Source organism: Mustela erminea, chromosome 12 (assembly GCF_009829155.1).
Source record: "Mustela erminea isolate mMusErm1 chromosome 12, mMusErm1.Pri, whole genome shotgun sequence".
Taxonomy (NCBI): Eukaryota; Metazoa; Chordata; class Mammalia; order Carnivora; family Mustelidae; genus Mustela; species Mustela erminea.
This window is the reverse complement of record NC_045625.1, coordinates 85,400,110-85,416,468: the sequence shown is the minus strand read 5'-3', so window position 1 is coordinate 85,416,468 and position 16,359 is coordinate 85,400,110. Positions and strand designations below refer to the sequence as shown.

The 16,359-nt window shown below is 46.7% G+C and overlaps 1 protein-coding gene across 9 annotated transcripts in view; it reads right to left on the bottom strand.

The window, feature by feature from the left end:
- The window catches only part of SMARCA2 (SWI/SNF related, matrix associated, actin dependent regulator of chromatin, subfamily a, member 2), a 179,562-nt gene that overhangs the window by 78,242 nt on the left and 84,961 nt on the right, over positions 1-16,359 (bottom strand). For all 9 annotated transcript variants that reach the window (XM_032308343.1, XM_032308334.1, XM_032308342.1 and 6 more), the window contains exons 24-26: positions 11,326-11,489; positions 5,827-6,054; positions 2,016-2,093 (exon numbers count right to left, since the gene is read on the bottom strand). In XM_032308343.1, the coding sequence (XP_032164234.1) occupies positions 2,016-2,093; positions 5,827-6,054; positions 11,326-11,489 (470 nt within the window). The remainder of the gene's footprint in view (positions 1-2,015; positions 2,094-5,826; positions 6,055-11,325; positions 11,490-16,359) is intronic.

Sequence of the window (16,359 nt, the reverse complement as noted above, 5' to 3'; positions counted from 1 at the left end):
GTGTATCTCTAACGTCCCTCAGTAGAGAACAGGCTATAAAGGGAGGGATCAACAGTTTAAGTTAATAAATTTCAGTTTTATGGGTGCCTGGGTGGCTCATGGGTTAAGCCTTTGCTTTCGGCTCAGGTCGTGATCTCAGGGTCCTGGGATCGAGCCCCACATCGGGCTCTCTGCTCAGCAGGGAGCCTGCTTCCTCCTCTCTCTCTGCCTGGCCTCTCTGCCTACTTGTGATCTCTGTCTGTCAAATAAATAAATAAAATCTCAAAAAAAAAAAAAAAAAAAGAAATTTTGGTTTTAGGAACACCCTACATGGACCCTGCTGTTATATGATCCTGTTGCATCATTTTGATCTAAAATGGCCCAACCCGGGGAGGGTGGTGCATGGGGGGAGGGGAGGAAAGAACACATTCCAGGGTGGGAATCAGTCCCAGGACGACCTAAAACTTCCCTCAGAGAGAATTAAGTGTCTTTTTATCTTGAATCGTTATGTGTGGACACAATGACTGTTCCCTAGACAAAAATTACAAAATCCCCCCCCCCTCCAAAAAAGAAAAAAAAGTAAGCCTTCACACAGCTAGAACTCCCTTCTCGGACTGTCTGCACAAGAAAACAGAGAACGCAAATCCTGTGGGTCATATCTGGCCCAGGGTCCCGTTTTGTTTGGCACGCAGTATTAGATCATAATAAAAAACTGAATTTAGCCGCAAACATTCTGAAATCCAGCGATCACACACGAAAAACCTAGATTTCCAGCTTCTCTTGGCAATCTGGAGTTCCCGGCTCCGTGGGGCTTGGGGCCCTGTCCCCCTCAGACAGAGCAGCTCCAGGTTACCACCGCCACCCCCTCCCCTACCCCTCCACTCGCCTCACTCCTGCAAACTGCGTGTCTGACACCTGAGGGCACTCAGACTGGGGGCCTGGGGGCTCCCCGTTACAGCTCACATTCATCCTCTCATTCTGCCATCAAACTAAATGTCAGGAAGAGCCGCGTGATTGACGGTAGTGGAGGGGCTTGGCAACTTGTCTATGTCCTGATCCACACGGACATCGTCTCAAGGCCCTACATTTTGCAAAGGCCGCCATTCATTCAGTCGGTATTTGTTAAGCAAGCGCTACGTGCCGCGAGCTGTTCTGAGCGCCGGGGAAGCAGAGATAGTTACCCACGTGCCCTGAGAATGGAATAAAACATCCCTCCTCAGGGCCTCCTTCGCTTGCCAAGGGGACTTGCTTCCGCACGTCCTGACCTTGCGGCAGGCCATGCACACAAATCGAATGCAGATTTCCGCAAATTACCCATGACTACCTACGCAGCGTGGACCATCAAGGTTGAAACTGTGGATGTTAAACCCTCAAATGTCGAGGTCTAGTCTACCTGGCCGGACCAGTGAAATCCAACTGACTCTTTCACTGAAAGGTGACACGTCAAAGCTGCACCTTGAGATGCTTCTGGAAGGTTCCTGTTCCCTTCAGCAGGTTCCCGTCACTGTTAAGAAGAGGCATGACCCTGTTGTTGGGTCGCCGTGGGGCATGTTTGTTGTGACCCAGTGGGGAGACAGCAAGGGAATGGCTACAGACCACCTACAGAAGCCGGGCAGGTTTCCCGGAAGACGCTGGCTTGGAATTAGAAATGAGCCAGGAAGGGGGCAGCAGGTGAGGGGCGCGGGTGGGAATCTGTGGCAAAGCTGTGGACCACATGGCCTGTCCAGAGGGCACAGCTGCTACTAAGTCCTGGCCAACTGCTTCCACACAGAGACGTGGGCCTGGTATTGCCTAGTCTCCTTTTTCAAGAGAAGCCAGAAATCAGGATTCTTTTTATGTTGGCAACAAATTGGAAATTAAAAAAAAAAACCCTGCGTGGGCCAAACAAAATATGTCTGCAGGCTAAACCCAGCCAGTTTGCAGCCTCTGAACTGAAGGGAAGTCACAGGCTTCACAAACGAAATGCCGCCGGGGGCCCGCGGGCTCCGGACACCTCGGGTCAACAGAGAAAGAGGCATGAGTTCCTATGACCTTACCATAAAGAGATCAAATTCTTCTTCTCGTCGAGCAATCATTTGGTTCAGGGTCTCATCGTCGGGCACTTCATCTTCTTCCTGGGGTCAAGAACACAAGGACTTAGCAGGCTTTAAGGAAGAGCTTGGACAAGTGGGGCAAGGTCCCAAGGAGTCACGTGGGTCTGTCCTGCAGACCACAGCCAGAAAGCAAAGACAGTGTCACTGGGTGTGTTCTTTGCCATCATTATTTCACAAGGCATTCAAACCATCTTCCCTGAGAAAAATCGGTTTGTAAAGAAAACATGGGAAATGACGAAAATCCCGGGGCTTGGGGGGCATGGATCTTGATTCCGTTACTTTTAAAACAAAGATACTTAACGTCTCCCCACCTCAATGACCTCATCTGTAAAATGGGTATGGCATTTACTCTGAAGATAAGTTGCAACATTTAAGTACGGAAATGCACAGAGGAAAGTGCCTAACATAAATTCTTTTACTTCTATTAATCTCAATCTTCATGTAAGTGCTGATTTTTGAAGCCTTACAAAACCCACAAATAGCTGATAGTTTGTGACTAGGCACAGAGCAAGACCTTAAAATTACACAGGTCAAATGCAGAGCCTTTGAGATACGTATCATCAGTGTCTTTCAGTGGGAATTCTTACGCTAACGGTTAAAGCTGTGGATGGGACAATTCAGAATGTAGCTATCACAATCCCCCCACAAACTATCTTTAATTAAAAAAAATTAAATTAAGCAGAGAAAGCAGGTACACAAGGGGCTAACATTTCCTTTTTATATTGTGTTAGACCAGGCACATGCTCTCTCTGCAAATTCCTCAGAAACCAAGTGCTCCAGCTTCCTAGAAATGTGATGACTTCCATACTTGAAGAAAAACATGATTTTAAAAGTTGGGCAGAAGCTGCAGAACTTACCTTCCAAAATTATTTTTATCATATGCTGGCTAAGCGTGTTAAAAATTGAATGGAGAATTTCAGTGTATTAGCAGGGAGAGGAAGGAGGAAAACCCAGAACTTCAAACATCCAATTTCCCAAATTAGACATTCACAACGAGGCACCTTGTTCTAGAAACAGTGTGAGTGTACGAGCGGCTTAAATGAGATAACTCGGGTGCTTCCCAAGATAATGTCTGATGTGCTGTGTTAGAAATGAATGCATTTCCATAACGCAAAACTCTAATGATTCAAGCTAATAATTACTTCTAAAAAGCTTTCTATGCTAGTTCATCTCTAGACTGATTAAAGTCAATTTGTCTCAATATTCTATTTCATCTGACAAAGACTAGCTGGCAGGGGGCTGATACTTCACCATACAAAGAATCTGGTTAACGGATCCTTTGGTGAAAATGTGCTCTGCTTTGCCCACTCTATACCCAGAATCCCATACTGTCCACTTATTGTCTACACAATAGAGGACTCCAACTTCCCCATGATTAGGATAAAAAGATTCCCTTATGGGGCGCCTGCCTTCAGTTCAGGTCATGGCCTCAGGGTCCTGGGATTGAGCCCCACATCAGGCTCTCTGCTCAGTGGGGAGCCTGCTTCCCTTCCTCTCTCTCTGCCTGCCTCTCTGCCTACTGTGATCTCTGTCTGTCGGATAAATAAATATAATCTTAAAAAAAGGAAAAAAAAAAGATTCTCTCGTAAACTGGCAAGAAGACTTCTTAAAGTGACCTGATCTTCCTAGAGACTGTAATGCCTCAGAGGCGGGTGAAATTCTTTCCTGGACTCTTTGTGCCTTAGTCCTTCCTGGCCTGTCAACCAGGCAGATAGTGGCCTTAATATCTGGTACCAGAGGCCTTGACTGTGGTCTGTCAGTGTCCCCAAACATCTTCACATCCTGAAGTCCACCCAGAAAATGGTACTGTGTCTGACACACTCACAGCCTGGAAGGAGCTTGGAGCTCCAGCAAGACTGCTCGTAATGATCACACTCTAGCTCCCCACCCCAGCGGCCCCCAGGGCTGGGAGATACTGACATGTCCCCGCAGCCTAGGAGGGAAAGAAAGTTCCAGGCTACCTTGCGCCCCATCTAACCCAGGCCAGCTTCTGTTTTCCCAAGGCCTCCACAAAACAAATGAAGCAAAAGCACAGTGGAGGCCTTGGGCTGAGTGTCAGCTCTGCCCACACCTGCTTTGGGAATGCATGTATCGCACGTCCCCCTTTCTTTTACATTCCCAGGTGTGTAAACCATAACAGCAACAACAAAATCACCCAAAAACCTGATTCTAAATTAGTACCAAATACTTAATTTCAAGAAATCGAACCTGTATCACATATTCAGTTTCAAGAATCAGAGTGGTAAACTATTCGAGATCAAAACTTTAAAAATGTGTGTCAAGGTAGGAATGCATGTGCACACCTACTTTTCATTATTTTAATGGAATCACATACATAGCTCATCCAATACAGAAGACAAGTTAGGAAGAAGCACCCTAGAAAAATGTTCTTCAGTGTGTGGAAAACTTTATTTCAGGATTCATTTAAATATCGAAATCTACTTCATATTTAAGACTCTGTTTCAGGAAAAAAAAAAGTACGGGAGGCTTTTAAAAGAATTTGCCTTATAATTTATAGGAGATTTCAAAAACCTATATCCTACAGAAGGCAAAGTCCAGCTGCATCTAATATACGCAATGAGAAGAGTTCTCTGCTGGTCACTGTAAGGTCAACCCGCTCTTCAGTTTACAAATATGGGGACATCAAACCAAACGTGTCCTTCCCAAGACAACCCTGTGATAAGGATGGGTGCTGGAACTTTTGTGCAGTTTTCTAGACTACATTGGAACTATGTCTTTCAATCTCTTTCAAATCCATTTGGGTTGAAAATTTAGTACGGAATTAATAAAACTGGCAGGGCGCCTGGGTGGCTCAGTCAGTGAAGCATCTGCCTTCGGCTCAGGTCATGATCCCGGGATCCTGGGATCGAGCCCCAGCTCGGCTCCTGGCTCAGCGAGGACTCGGCTTCTCCCTCTTTCTCTGCCCCTCCTCCTGCTATGCTCTCTCTCTCTCTAATAAATAAATAAAATCTAAAAAAAAAAAAAAAATTGCCCAAACTGGCAATCTAAAAAAACAAACAACAAACAAAAAACAAGTGATGACCTGAAGACTCCCCCCTTAGAGAAACATAAGTAATGTGTTCTTTGAACAACCTTGCCAAGGAAAAAAAAAAGAGGTTCTTTACTTTTCTTTTTCTTTCTTTCTTTTCTTTTTTTTTTTTTTTTAAAGTGGTCATTTTCTCAGCCATTCATTGGCTTTTACAGAAAAATCCAAATTGGAGGTCAATGTCATGCTTTCCAAATAGGAGTAAATAGGTTAAGGTGGTTGTGAGGGCTCATCCTACAAGCATACCGAGGTGGTTAATTGCAAGGCAAAAGACAACAGAGGGCCCCGGGGGATGGCAGAGAGAAAGGGCAAGGAGGGGCCCTTCCTCCCCAGGGGTCTTGTCTCAAAGGCTGGTTTTGTCCCCACCAGCCTCCTGCCCTAGGGGCCGGCCTGTAGTTCTGCGTGCGCCCTACAGGGGGCAGTATTTATAACACGATCCAGCCCCACGCCTGGGTTGCATCTCTGGGGAGAAACCTGGGAAGAAGGCTGTCCTGGCTGAGCCTCATGGTCCCTCTAGCAAATGCTTCCCAAGGCCCTGGCTTGGATAACTTTCAGAGGCTTTCTGGGCTTGGGATGGAAGATAGCAGCTAATTTATTCATTTTAATTAACGCCAGCCCAGGAAATTCTTTAAAGAACAGAGGTCATTCTTAATCCTCCCGAGACAGAAGGTCACCGTCGGATCTCATGCACTCGGCTTTCTGTAATACCTCATTTTCCTCCTCGTGCTCCAGGATGGCCTGCAGGAACGCCCTCCGCTCGTGGCTCGAGGACTTCTGATCGAACATGCCTGCCTGGATCACTTTCTGATCCACGTTCAGCTTGTACTTGGCGGCGGCGAGAATCTTTTCCTCCACGCTGTTCACGGTGCACAGCCTCAGCACCCGGACCTCGTTCTGCTGACCGATGCGGTGAGCTCGGTCCTGCGCTTGCAGATCCTGAGCGGGACAAGGACAGGCCGTGAGCGGCACCCGTGCCCGTGAGCGGAGCCTGCCCCAGACGGGAGGGAGGCCTATTTCACCACCCGCACGCATCGAAGATTCTGCTTTCATTGCTCCTTCCTGCCTAACGGAGGGAAGCTGGGCTCCGCAGAGCTCCGTTCACCATCAGGCCTAGTCCCCAGCTAAACAACAAAACAAACAAAACTCAATACATTTGATATCAGAATTAGGACTCTGGTATTACCTACAGGTGACCTTAAATTGCAAGAAATCATGGACACTGATATCAAGTGTTCAAGAAGATTTTTAAAAACAGTCATGAATTACACACACACACACACACACGTGCGTGTGCACGCACCGCACATACAGGGGTTGCTCAGGGGACAGATCTCCTGGCATCTAAACCCACCTGAGACGCAATCTTCAGTTTGGGGAATGAAAAGGATTGCCAGTATAATACTAAATGGATCACATTTTGGGGGGCAGAAATCTGGCAGTGTGTATCAAAGGTGTGAAAACTGGGGATGGTCCTTGACTCCTGAAATTGTACTTCCAGCAACTTTTCCTATGGGAATAATCATGGATATGTACCAAGATTTACAAGGATATGCGTCTCGCTGTTAAGTATTATTTACAATTTTTAGAAAGCAGAATTAAATAAAAAACCAACAATAACAGATTGGTTAAAATAATTCGTCTTTGTAATGTTAAGTACCATATACTATATACGGTATAGTACCATACAAAATCAACTAGAAATTTAGTGACACAGAGCTATGATAAGTAAAAACTACAAGTTACATATGAGTAGGTACATGAGGACCCAGACCAAGAAAAGGCAGGCGGGGACATGCCATTGATACTGACATTCCCAAGTAATGAGAGAACAGTTACTATTAAATTCTCCTCCTTTTATGTTCAAATGTTTTTTTTTTTTCTGCTTTCAACATATATTATTCTTAGAAGAAGAAAAAGGTTTTAATGAAATCTTTCAATAAAAACCTTCCCTAAACCTGAGGCCAAGTTACCTGATTTTAATGCTGCACAATAAAACCTTCTCAGTCTGTCACTGTCACTCCTTCTGGCCCAGGCGACAGTCTCTGCGCCCATGCTAAGGAGTGATTTCCACGTGTCCCCCCATTAGACCTGTTTACATTTTTAGGCCAAAAGTCTGTCCCTTGTATCCCGCATCCCGATTTTACACAGAGCTGATACTCCACAGCTCTAAGCTCATCCCCTGGACCATGTGAGTTTCCTGGTCGTGCATGTGGCATAGGTGACAACGGGTCAAAGTCCACCCAGGAGATACCCCGTCTTTGCTGCAGGGACCTCTATGATTAAAAGACTAATGAGGCAGGGCACCTGGGTGGCTCCATGGTTTAAGCGTCTACCTTCGGCTCAGGTCATGATCCTAGGGTCCTGGGATTGAGCCCTGAATCAGGCTCTCTGCTCAGTGGGGAGCCTGCTTCCTCCTCTCTCTCTGTCTGCTTCTCTGCCTACTTGTGATCTCTGTCTGTCAAATAAATAAATAAAATCTTAAAAAAAAAAAGACTAATGAGGCAAAAATTGTTCCTCAGAAGATGTCTGAATAATGTCAAATATCAGACGACTGACCCCTGAACGCAGCCAGCACGCATCCAGATCAGATGTTTTTCCAAAGAGGAGAAAGTGAGGCAGGTAAGTAAAATCCAAAGTTGAGGGGGGGAGGCAGAGCCCTACACATCATTTATAAGACCTTGGTTCAATCATCTCTCTCAACGCATGCTCACCAGCATGGGGAGGCAGTGACCAAGATGGCGAGTTGTGTGCTGTCAACTCTGGGTTATCTTCTAGAACAGGGGTCAGGGAACTGTTTCTGTAACGGGCCCAAGAGTTAAGTTTCTATGAATAATAAATATTCTAGGTTGTCTGGGCCTAGAGCAAACACTTAGCACCTGTTCTCACCAAAAAGCTCATCATCATCTTCTTTTTTCCCCATTTTACATTTTTCTACTTAAAAACAGGGGAAAACCATTCTGAGCTCACTGGTCTTACGAAAGCCCCCAGGTCTTAGTTTGCTGACTTCTACCATAGAAGATGCTGATAAATCACAAAAATATTGAGATCCAGGTGACAGAGGACTGTGACAGGCAAGAAAGCAGAGGGCCTGGGGCATCTACAAAGCGGGGGGGGGGGGGGGGGGGGGGGGAGTTAAGTTCGTGAGTCCCTGCCAGCTGGCTGCAATAAGGGATTTTGTTTTGTGGGGCTGGCAGTGGTGTGCTGTGCCTCTAAAGCCATTTATCTATTTGGAAAGCAGCAAAAATTAGTGTTTCTAGGCTGAAGCAGTTTACGGAATGTAAGCCTGTGAGTCTCTAAGTCAAAATGGGGAGGGGTTGTATGTGGTGCTGTTACTGGATGGATTCTTCAATACTTTTGAGGTCTTAGGGATCAGACGCTTCATCACGCCTAGCAGGTGTGATTGTACCTGAAGACAAGGACCTAGTCTGGAAAGAGGGCCTCCCGGGTAACAGTCTAAACAACTCAACCCCAGCTCTATGGGCCAATAGTAAGGGCACTAACCCATGGTTCCAATCCACAGTTTGGAAAATGAGAGCCTCGGTAATCCCGCAGGATTTTACTGCTAATGCCACATGTGTATGTTCAAACTTTCCTTCTAACAAGAGCCCCCAGCCAGCGACTTGTATGCCTCTCTCATCTTCAGTCTGTCAACTTCTGTCGAACAGAACCACTATTTGGTCAATATGCCTTAATTTTGATTCAACGTGACAAAGAATTACTACAAATGCCTTCCCCCCCAATGCAAGTTGAAACCCACATGGTACAAAGAGCTCCACAACTTTCACCTTGGGGACCATGCAACCTTCATGCAGGGGTATAGGGTAGAAAGAGCCCAAGATTCACACCCAGACAGACAAGGACAAGTTGCTACTGACTGGTTTCCTTACGTGGAAGGTACTTTGAGAACTAGGTACGAAATTTGCAAACTGCCTTGTAGCATCTAGTGGAGTTTGCTGCTTAATGAAAGTTAGTTCCTTACCTTGTATATGGAAAATCAATACCACTCAAAGATCAATGACTTCTGAAAATGAAAAAAAAAAAAAAGTTCTGCCCAAACTTATGGCCACATTTAAGTGAAGACATGAAAAATATGTTCATGAAAAAAAATATGTTCATGAAAAATATCAGGTGGCAGTGAAATCTACCTACGGCAGATAAAAGAATTTGGAGAAATATATGGTCCATGGGCCGGGAACCTGTAGTGAATTAGACCAGGGGAAGTCTGAGGTCCTGTGTGTTTTGTTTGCCTAAGTTTTAGTTCAAATACAAAGAAAGGTGAATGAATTGTTCTGGAGTTCCCCCCGTAGTTAAGGGTTGTAAGCTGGGGTGTGTGTGTGTGAGAGAGAGAGAGAGAGAGAGATGGGGGAGAAAGGCAGGGGAGTCAAAGAGACAGAGAGGGAAGGAGAAACAGAAGGGGAAGAGGGAAGACAGAGGAAGAGACAGAGGGAGAGAAAGAGAGACAGGCACGGACGGCCCAGCATGGCCCAGCATCCTTTCCCTGGTAGATCAGCATGTCTAGAGGCAGTGAATGCCCCGGCACTTGGAATCCACTCTGCCAACGCAGGTGGTCAGCCGAGAAGCCACAGATGTATTTACCTCCAAAGACAAAATCCAGCGAACCCTCCAATCACCTAGAGACAAGCTAGTATTTTTTTTTCCCCTTCGGAAAGATTTAGGCAGCAGATGTAGGGGGATATAAACCACCCTGAACTCCCCGGGGAGGAGAAGAATCACATACTCCTCCCCTAGATGCCCAGCCGAGCCTCAGTGCCCGTGGGCTGCAGCCACTCTTGAAATGTGGGACGGACACTGAGTTCCCAACAGTGAACAGGAAAACTGCAGGTCTGCCACAGGAATAAGAATTGCACCTGTGCCCGGGAAATGCGATGTGGGCTATAGCAATATATAAAAAATATAAAAATACTTTCCAAAGACTTGGAACTAATATACTCTGCGCTGGTGGCTCCCGAACCCTTTCCAAGGTCCGGACGTTTGCAGAGAAATGTTCTTTACTGCGTTCACGGAGAACGGCTGGGGGCCACTGCAGGGGTTCAGTGGCCATGGCCTCCCCGAGGCTCAGAATCATGGCTCTGAAATCAGTGGCCCTCAGCTAGGAGAGAAATGACACAGAATCTCTGGGGAGCCTTTTGAATGTCTCCACAAGTCTGGGAAGTGCCTGCAAAATGGGGCATGGGGTGGCAGGGAATGGGAAGCAGGCGTGCATGCATTTTTAAAAAGCTCTCTCATCGGTCTGTGCATCCCACGACCGTTCCCTGCTCCAAATGATCCCGTAAGCCTTTTCATCCCAGTCTGCACCGTGACCCGGTGAGACAACCGCTTGGCGTGTTTGCAGTGGGGGAAACTGAGGCGCAGGCCGCAGCCCAGGTGAAACTGACGTACGTCACCTCCCATTCCTACGGGAGAGCTGCGGTTTTCCCATCGACTGTTTTGAATTCGCATGTGCTCCAAAATGAATCGAACCCCGACGAACATCGTTCTACCCGATTCCGCATGAGCAGGTGCCCTACCTCCACAGGCCACAGAGGCAACCCCAGAGACCCATTCTCTGGGGCGTTTTCAACCATCAAAGCAGCCTCTAAAAAGGAGTAAATTGACGCGTATATTGACCTGGCTCAAAGAACTCGGTAGTAGATGCTCCGTGGGACAGTCTTTGATGGCGATTTTTAAACAAAACACACAGAGTAAAAGAAAAACTACTAATTGTATACAAATATACTAATTGTTTGACCCTCAGCAACTTAAGGCTTCTGGAAACTCCTTTCCTTGCCGGGAAAGGTGCATTTAGTGACATCAACAACCTTACAGGATTGGGAAAACGGAATGAACCAATGCCCATGAAGAGGCCGGCACAGAGTTGGGTGCAATAAATGTGAGTTGTTGCTGCTTCAGAGCCTTTGTGATTTATCCTGTAACCAAACATCCATCCCAGGAGATGGGCTGAAAATGGAGCAGAAATGGAATTTCTGGACCCCACACTGGAGCTTTTCAAAGGCACATCGAAGGCATGTGGACGACGTCTCACTACCCAGTCCCCGAGGGAGGCAAGCCAACAGCCGTCCTGATGTGCACGGCTGTCTCCCCTCTGGAGCGACGGCTCCTTTAGAAATTGTTCTTGACACTGCTAGTCTTTCGGCCCCTGTAGCTCCAGAGGGGACACGGGGGCACCCGCCTCAGAGACAGACAGACCTGGTGAGGATTCCAGTCGCTGTCAAAGATGACCACGGTATCCGCTGCCTGCAGGTTCAAGCCCAGGCCGCCCGCTCGGGTGCTCAGCAGGAAGATGAAATACTGGGACCCGGGCTCGTTGAATTTCTTCAGCAACGCAGCGCGGTCTTCAGACTTGGTGGTGCCTGGGGGTAGAAGAAAAGTAAATTTGCCAGTGAACTCCCTCCCGAAAATGGCACCGAGCTAGAGAGATCGGCCAGCCTCCTGGAGAAACAGATGCCTGCTGGCATTAGTGTGGTAATCACCTGAGGTTTCGTTTTTTTTTTTTACTTTTTGAAAGGAACTTCGGACATTTTGCAATTAAGAGAGGGGAGAGAGAGAGAGAGAGAGAGACTTTTCTTAAATCAAGAAGGAACACTGTCTACTACCCATTGTTTCAAAATGCTGGGTTTAAATACTTAGGACTGGGTATCTTTGTAACTCCACAAATTCCAGAACATTCTCACATTTAACCTAAAACTTAACGAAACATTTTCTAGATTTCTGTGCTTTAAAACACCAAATAATTTTTAAAAGCCCATCTACCAACACACACACACACACGCACACGTGTCTATCAATGAACACACACACACACACACACACACACACACCCCTACGAACATTATTGTACTGGTTTAAGGCAATTTGACCAACAGGCATTTAGAGGGAGAACTTGTTGATGCCAAGAGGGTGGGAAAAAAAGGGAAACCGGTTTCCGCTGCATTTTACCGTTTGGATTGCTCCTGAGCGTGATCTGGCTGGGAAAAAACACAAAACCTGAAAGGAATATTTTTATCCTGATTAGCAAGACCTGAAGCCACAATAACCCCATGCATACCAGGACACACACATGGAAGCTCTTCAGGCTGCTTCGCACTGGCACATTCTGCTCTGCCGAGTTCACAGGGTGCAGACCTGCGACCCAGCCCAGCGGTGGCATATAACCCAGGGGGCCTGAAAGGACTCCACAATGGCTGGGGGGAGGGTAAGTGGAGAGCACCAGACCCCCCCCCCCCCAGCAGGGCGAGCAGGTGCAGGGCCTGATGTCCCCATACCCACCTCCCAAATTAGCCACTCAGCCACCGGTGTTGTAATGTCTTCTGGGGTGGCGGGGTTGGGGGGGAAGCACTGCTGCAGAGTTTTGAGAAAAGCTTTAGGCTGCTGGGAAGCAGATATGCATGTCTCAGGATAGTTCCCAAACATCTGCTATACAAATATTATTTCCACGTGGTGTTCTTGTTTTAAAGATAAAAACACACGAGCAACTTATTTCAGAGGATTAAAACATGTAGGTGAGGACAGTTTAGGAAATCATGTTACCCTGAGGGTCAAATACCCAAACGGGGGGGGGGGGTTGGGGGGCTGGACAGGGAGAGCTCTTCTTCCTGTGAATAAAAATGGTAAGTACCTCCTGAGGAGGAGGGGAAAGAAAAAAAAAAACAAGCCCAATTCCCCATATAGAGCAAATGGGGATTAGGACCAAGGGGCTTTGGGGGTTCTCCTCATTAAACAAAGCAGCGTTCTGGAGAGCTCGTTTTGCTTTCTAAATGAGATTTCCAGTTGACCCACCTGGTCAAATCCTGCAGGGAGAAACGGCAAAGAGTTTAGGCTATTTTGGCGGCAGGGGGGTGGGGGGGAGGGCACCAAATGTGCTGAGTGAGTGAGGTCTCCACTCTGTGGGGCTTTTTTTTTTTTTTTTTTTTTTTTTCTCTTTTCCTTTCAGAGTTGGCTTTCTGAGACCACAGTGACGGGTTTGTTCGCGAGATCTAACGGCGGACGGGCTCTGTGGCGTCGTGAGGCCGGCTTGCTGCTGTCGCCTTTCCAGGTGCCATCATTAAAACAAAATGACTCAGGCACAGTCACCGCTCACATGATTTACCTCCGCCTTCAGCCGGAGGGAAAGTCACAGAAACAACGGCAACGGCAAAAACGTTTCCAAAGTGAAGGCAAGGAGTTTCCAGAGACAAGGACGTCCATTTCCGGACAGCAGGGCACAGTGAGGTTACAAGTTCGGTTTTTTTTTTTAAAGTATTTTTTTTAAGACTTTATTTATTTGACAGAGAGAAATCAGAAGTAGGCAGAGAGCCAGGCGGAGAGAAAGGGGGAAGCAGGCTTCCGTTGAGCGGAGAGCCCAATGTGGGGCTCGATCCCAAGACTCTGAGATCATGACCTGAGCCGAAGACAGAGGCTTAAACCACTGAGCCACCCAGGTGCCCCACAAGTTTGGTTTTAAATACACTGAAAACCAATTGGCTACTGGCCACATGCATTAAGCTATAAACTAAAGGGGCTCGAGGATATGCCTCCTGGGGATGAAAACAACCCTAAAGGCAAAATAAAGCACTGGAAAGCAAAAGAAACACCAAAACGACTTGGTCAAAGGAGTTTTTGGGTCCTCCTCCGCCCCATAACTCAAGCAGAGACCAACCGTGTGTCTGGTATGAATTCATGCTAAGTAGCTGGGAACGTGATGAAAAAATCTATGATTAAATTACTTTTCATGCAAAAGACGAAGACCCTTCTAACGACGAGGTTCACAGTTTGCTGGGTTACCAATCCCATCAGTCACAGGTTCCCCAAGTCAGGATCTTTGCTCATCGTCAGCAATCTTGGGGAGAGCGCCTCAGGGTGACTCAAAGCGCTGTCGGTTTACCCCCAGAGCAAATAAATGCTCCTGGTACGCGGCACATGACCTCGCACGCTCAGTAGGAGTGTCAGTCCCACGCTCCGTTAGACTTCTGAGGTAGAACGTAACCAAGAACACAACTAATAGCAAGTGCGATTGTGCTGAAAGTTGCAGAATGTGCCAGAAGGAACACGCTGCCAGGCTTTCATGATTACTAATTTTAACTTAGTTTCAGCTGCTTTGGGAAATTTCGTCTTCTGGGATGTAGCTGCACCGCTTGGTCTCCCTCAAAAATCTTTTCCAGGGAAAACAAAGACTATAACGGGCGGTGCGGCCAAATCTGTTCACGCAACCATCATCTTTGCAAGGGGAAGAATCTGTTTAGCTGTCATTGAGTGATTTCTTTTCCCCCCACCCTGAGGTCAAAAATCTAAGACCTCAAATTCAGCCACGGAAATCTGAAGTCATTTTAGCAAACAGGGGAAGAGGCAGGTGGTTTGAGGCTGGGGCACCTGTGAGCGTGGAGACCGATCGGTTGCCCGGGGGTTCTCTCCGGCGTCTCCGCAAAGGGCTGCTGTTTCTTGTGGGCAGAGCCTCTACTGTGTTCCCCACCGGTAACATTTTGTTACGAAGCTCGTCTACCTGTTGTCTCCTCCCGCCTAACGGTGAGGGCCCTGATGACAGGGACACAGCGGTTCCAGTCAGCTTGTACCTCGTTTCAATTCATCATTTTTAAAAATGCTGAGTAAGCTCGAAATCATTCTTGAAATGCTGCCACCGGGACAGCAGCCTTCATGGCCGGAGAGGGGACGTAGCTCCCTGGTCTGCTGAAACTGAGTCTGAACTACGCTGGCATCCGAGAGATCGAGGTTAGAACCTGGCTTCACCGCTTGCGTCATGCGTAAGTTTGCGCGTGTCTCTCACTTACGTGTGTCTCTAAGCCTTTGTTTTCCCATCTGTGAAATGGGGAATCCTATTCATACCTTGGTAAAAGGGGGCAGACGTAGCTTGTTTGCTGAGAACATTAGATCAGTAACGCACATGAAGCGCCCTGCTCGGTAGCCCACATGCAGCAGGCATCCCACCAACGTTACCTTTTATGACAATTATTATTAGTAAATAATCGAGACAGTCCGCCAGCAACAGCGACCTGTGAAGGACACTCTCTCAAGCTGGCAGGAGAACAAGAGATTTGTTTCAAGGAAAGCACTTCCTGCCAGCTTCCCAGACTCGAATACTCCAAGGCTGCAATCCTCCAAGAGCGGAGAGGCTACATGAAAAGCCACACAGTGAAACAGCAGCTAAGCGGGACGCCAGGATGCCCCTCCCCTGGGCAGCTGGGAAGGCGGGCTTGCCCTCCGGAGGGGTGCTGACCTTGCCCCTCCTGGAGAAGAGACGGGAGAATCGGGTCAAAGGACAAAGGACGAGACACAGTGCGGGAGATTGGCCAAAAGAGACAGACTGCGGACGGCAGAACTGTGTCACGAAATCAAGAAGGAGCATTGACTCGGCCGTGAGTCTGTCTGCAGGGACTTCGGACCGGAGAGGTAAAAAGCTTTTTCAAAATCAAGTCTATCTGAGGCATAATTAGTTCAAAAACTAATAATACCCTAGGAGGTAGCCATACATACCCCCATGCCATGAAGAGAATTCTTTTAAAAGATAAAATATAAAAAAATAAAAATAAATATAAAAAATACATAAATATAAATACATACAAATATATATAATTAAGTAATATATTTATATATTACATATCTACAAATTACATAATATTAAATATAGTTAAATATATAAAATATATATAAATATAAATATTAAAAATAAAAATAAAAGAGACAGGAGGGCAAGTCTGAGGTTGGTGTGTGTCCAGTTCTATCTAATTTATGGCAACCAGCGGGACAGAATGTTGGACTGAACGTAAAACAAAACCTTTTATTTATTTATTTTTGGTTTTGTTTTTAGTTTTCTTTTTTTTTTTTTTTTTTAAAGGAGGCTCCACGCTCAGTGCAAAGCCAAACAAGGGGCTCAAACTCATGGGCCTGAGATCAAGACCCGAGCTTAGACCAGGAGTCGGAGGCTTCACCGACTGAGCCACTCGGGCGCCTAAAACAAAACCTTTTAAAGGAACATAAACTTTTAAATTTCCCACGTAGCCATAACTTGAAGATTACATCAGACAAAACCAGACAGTAGTAACACCATTACTGTTCTGTGTGCAAGGGACTCCATAGGGTCCTGGCTGTAAACCTGCTCTTATTCCCACGCACTGCTCTTTGAAAGTGTTATCCCCTTGCCACAACATGGGGAATTTGGTATCTTTCAGCCTCAAAAATATTAGGGCTGGTATCCAAATCATACAGTACTTTTGGAAATAAATATCTCTA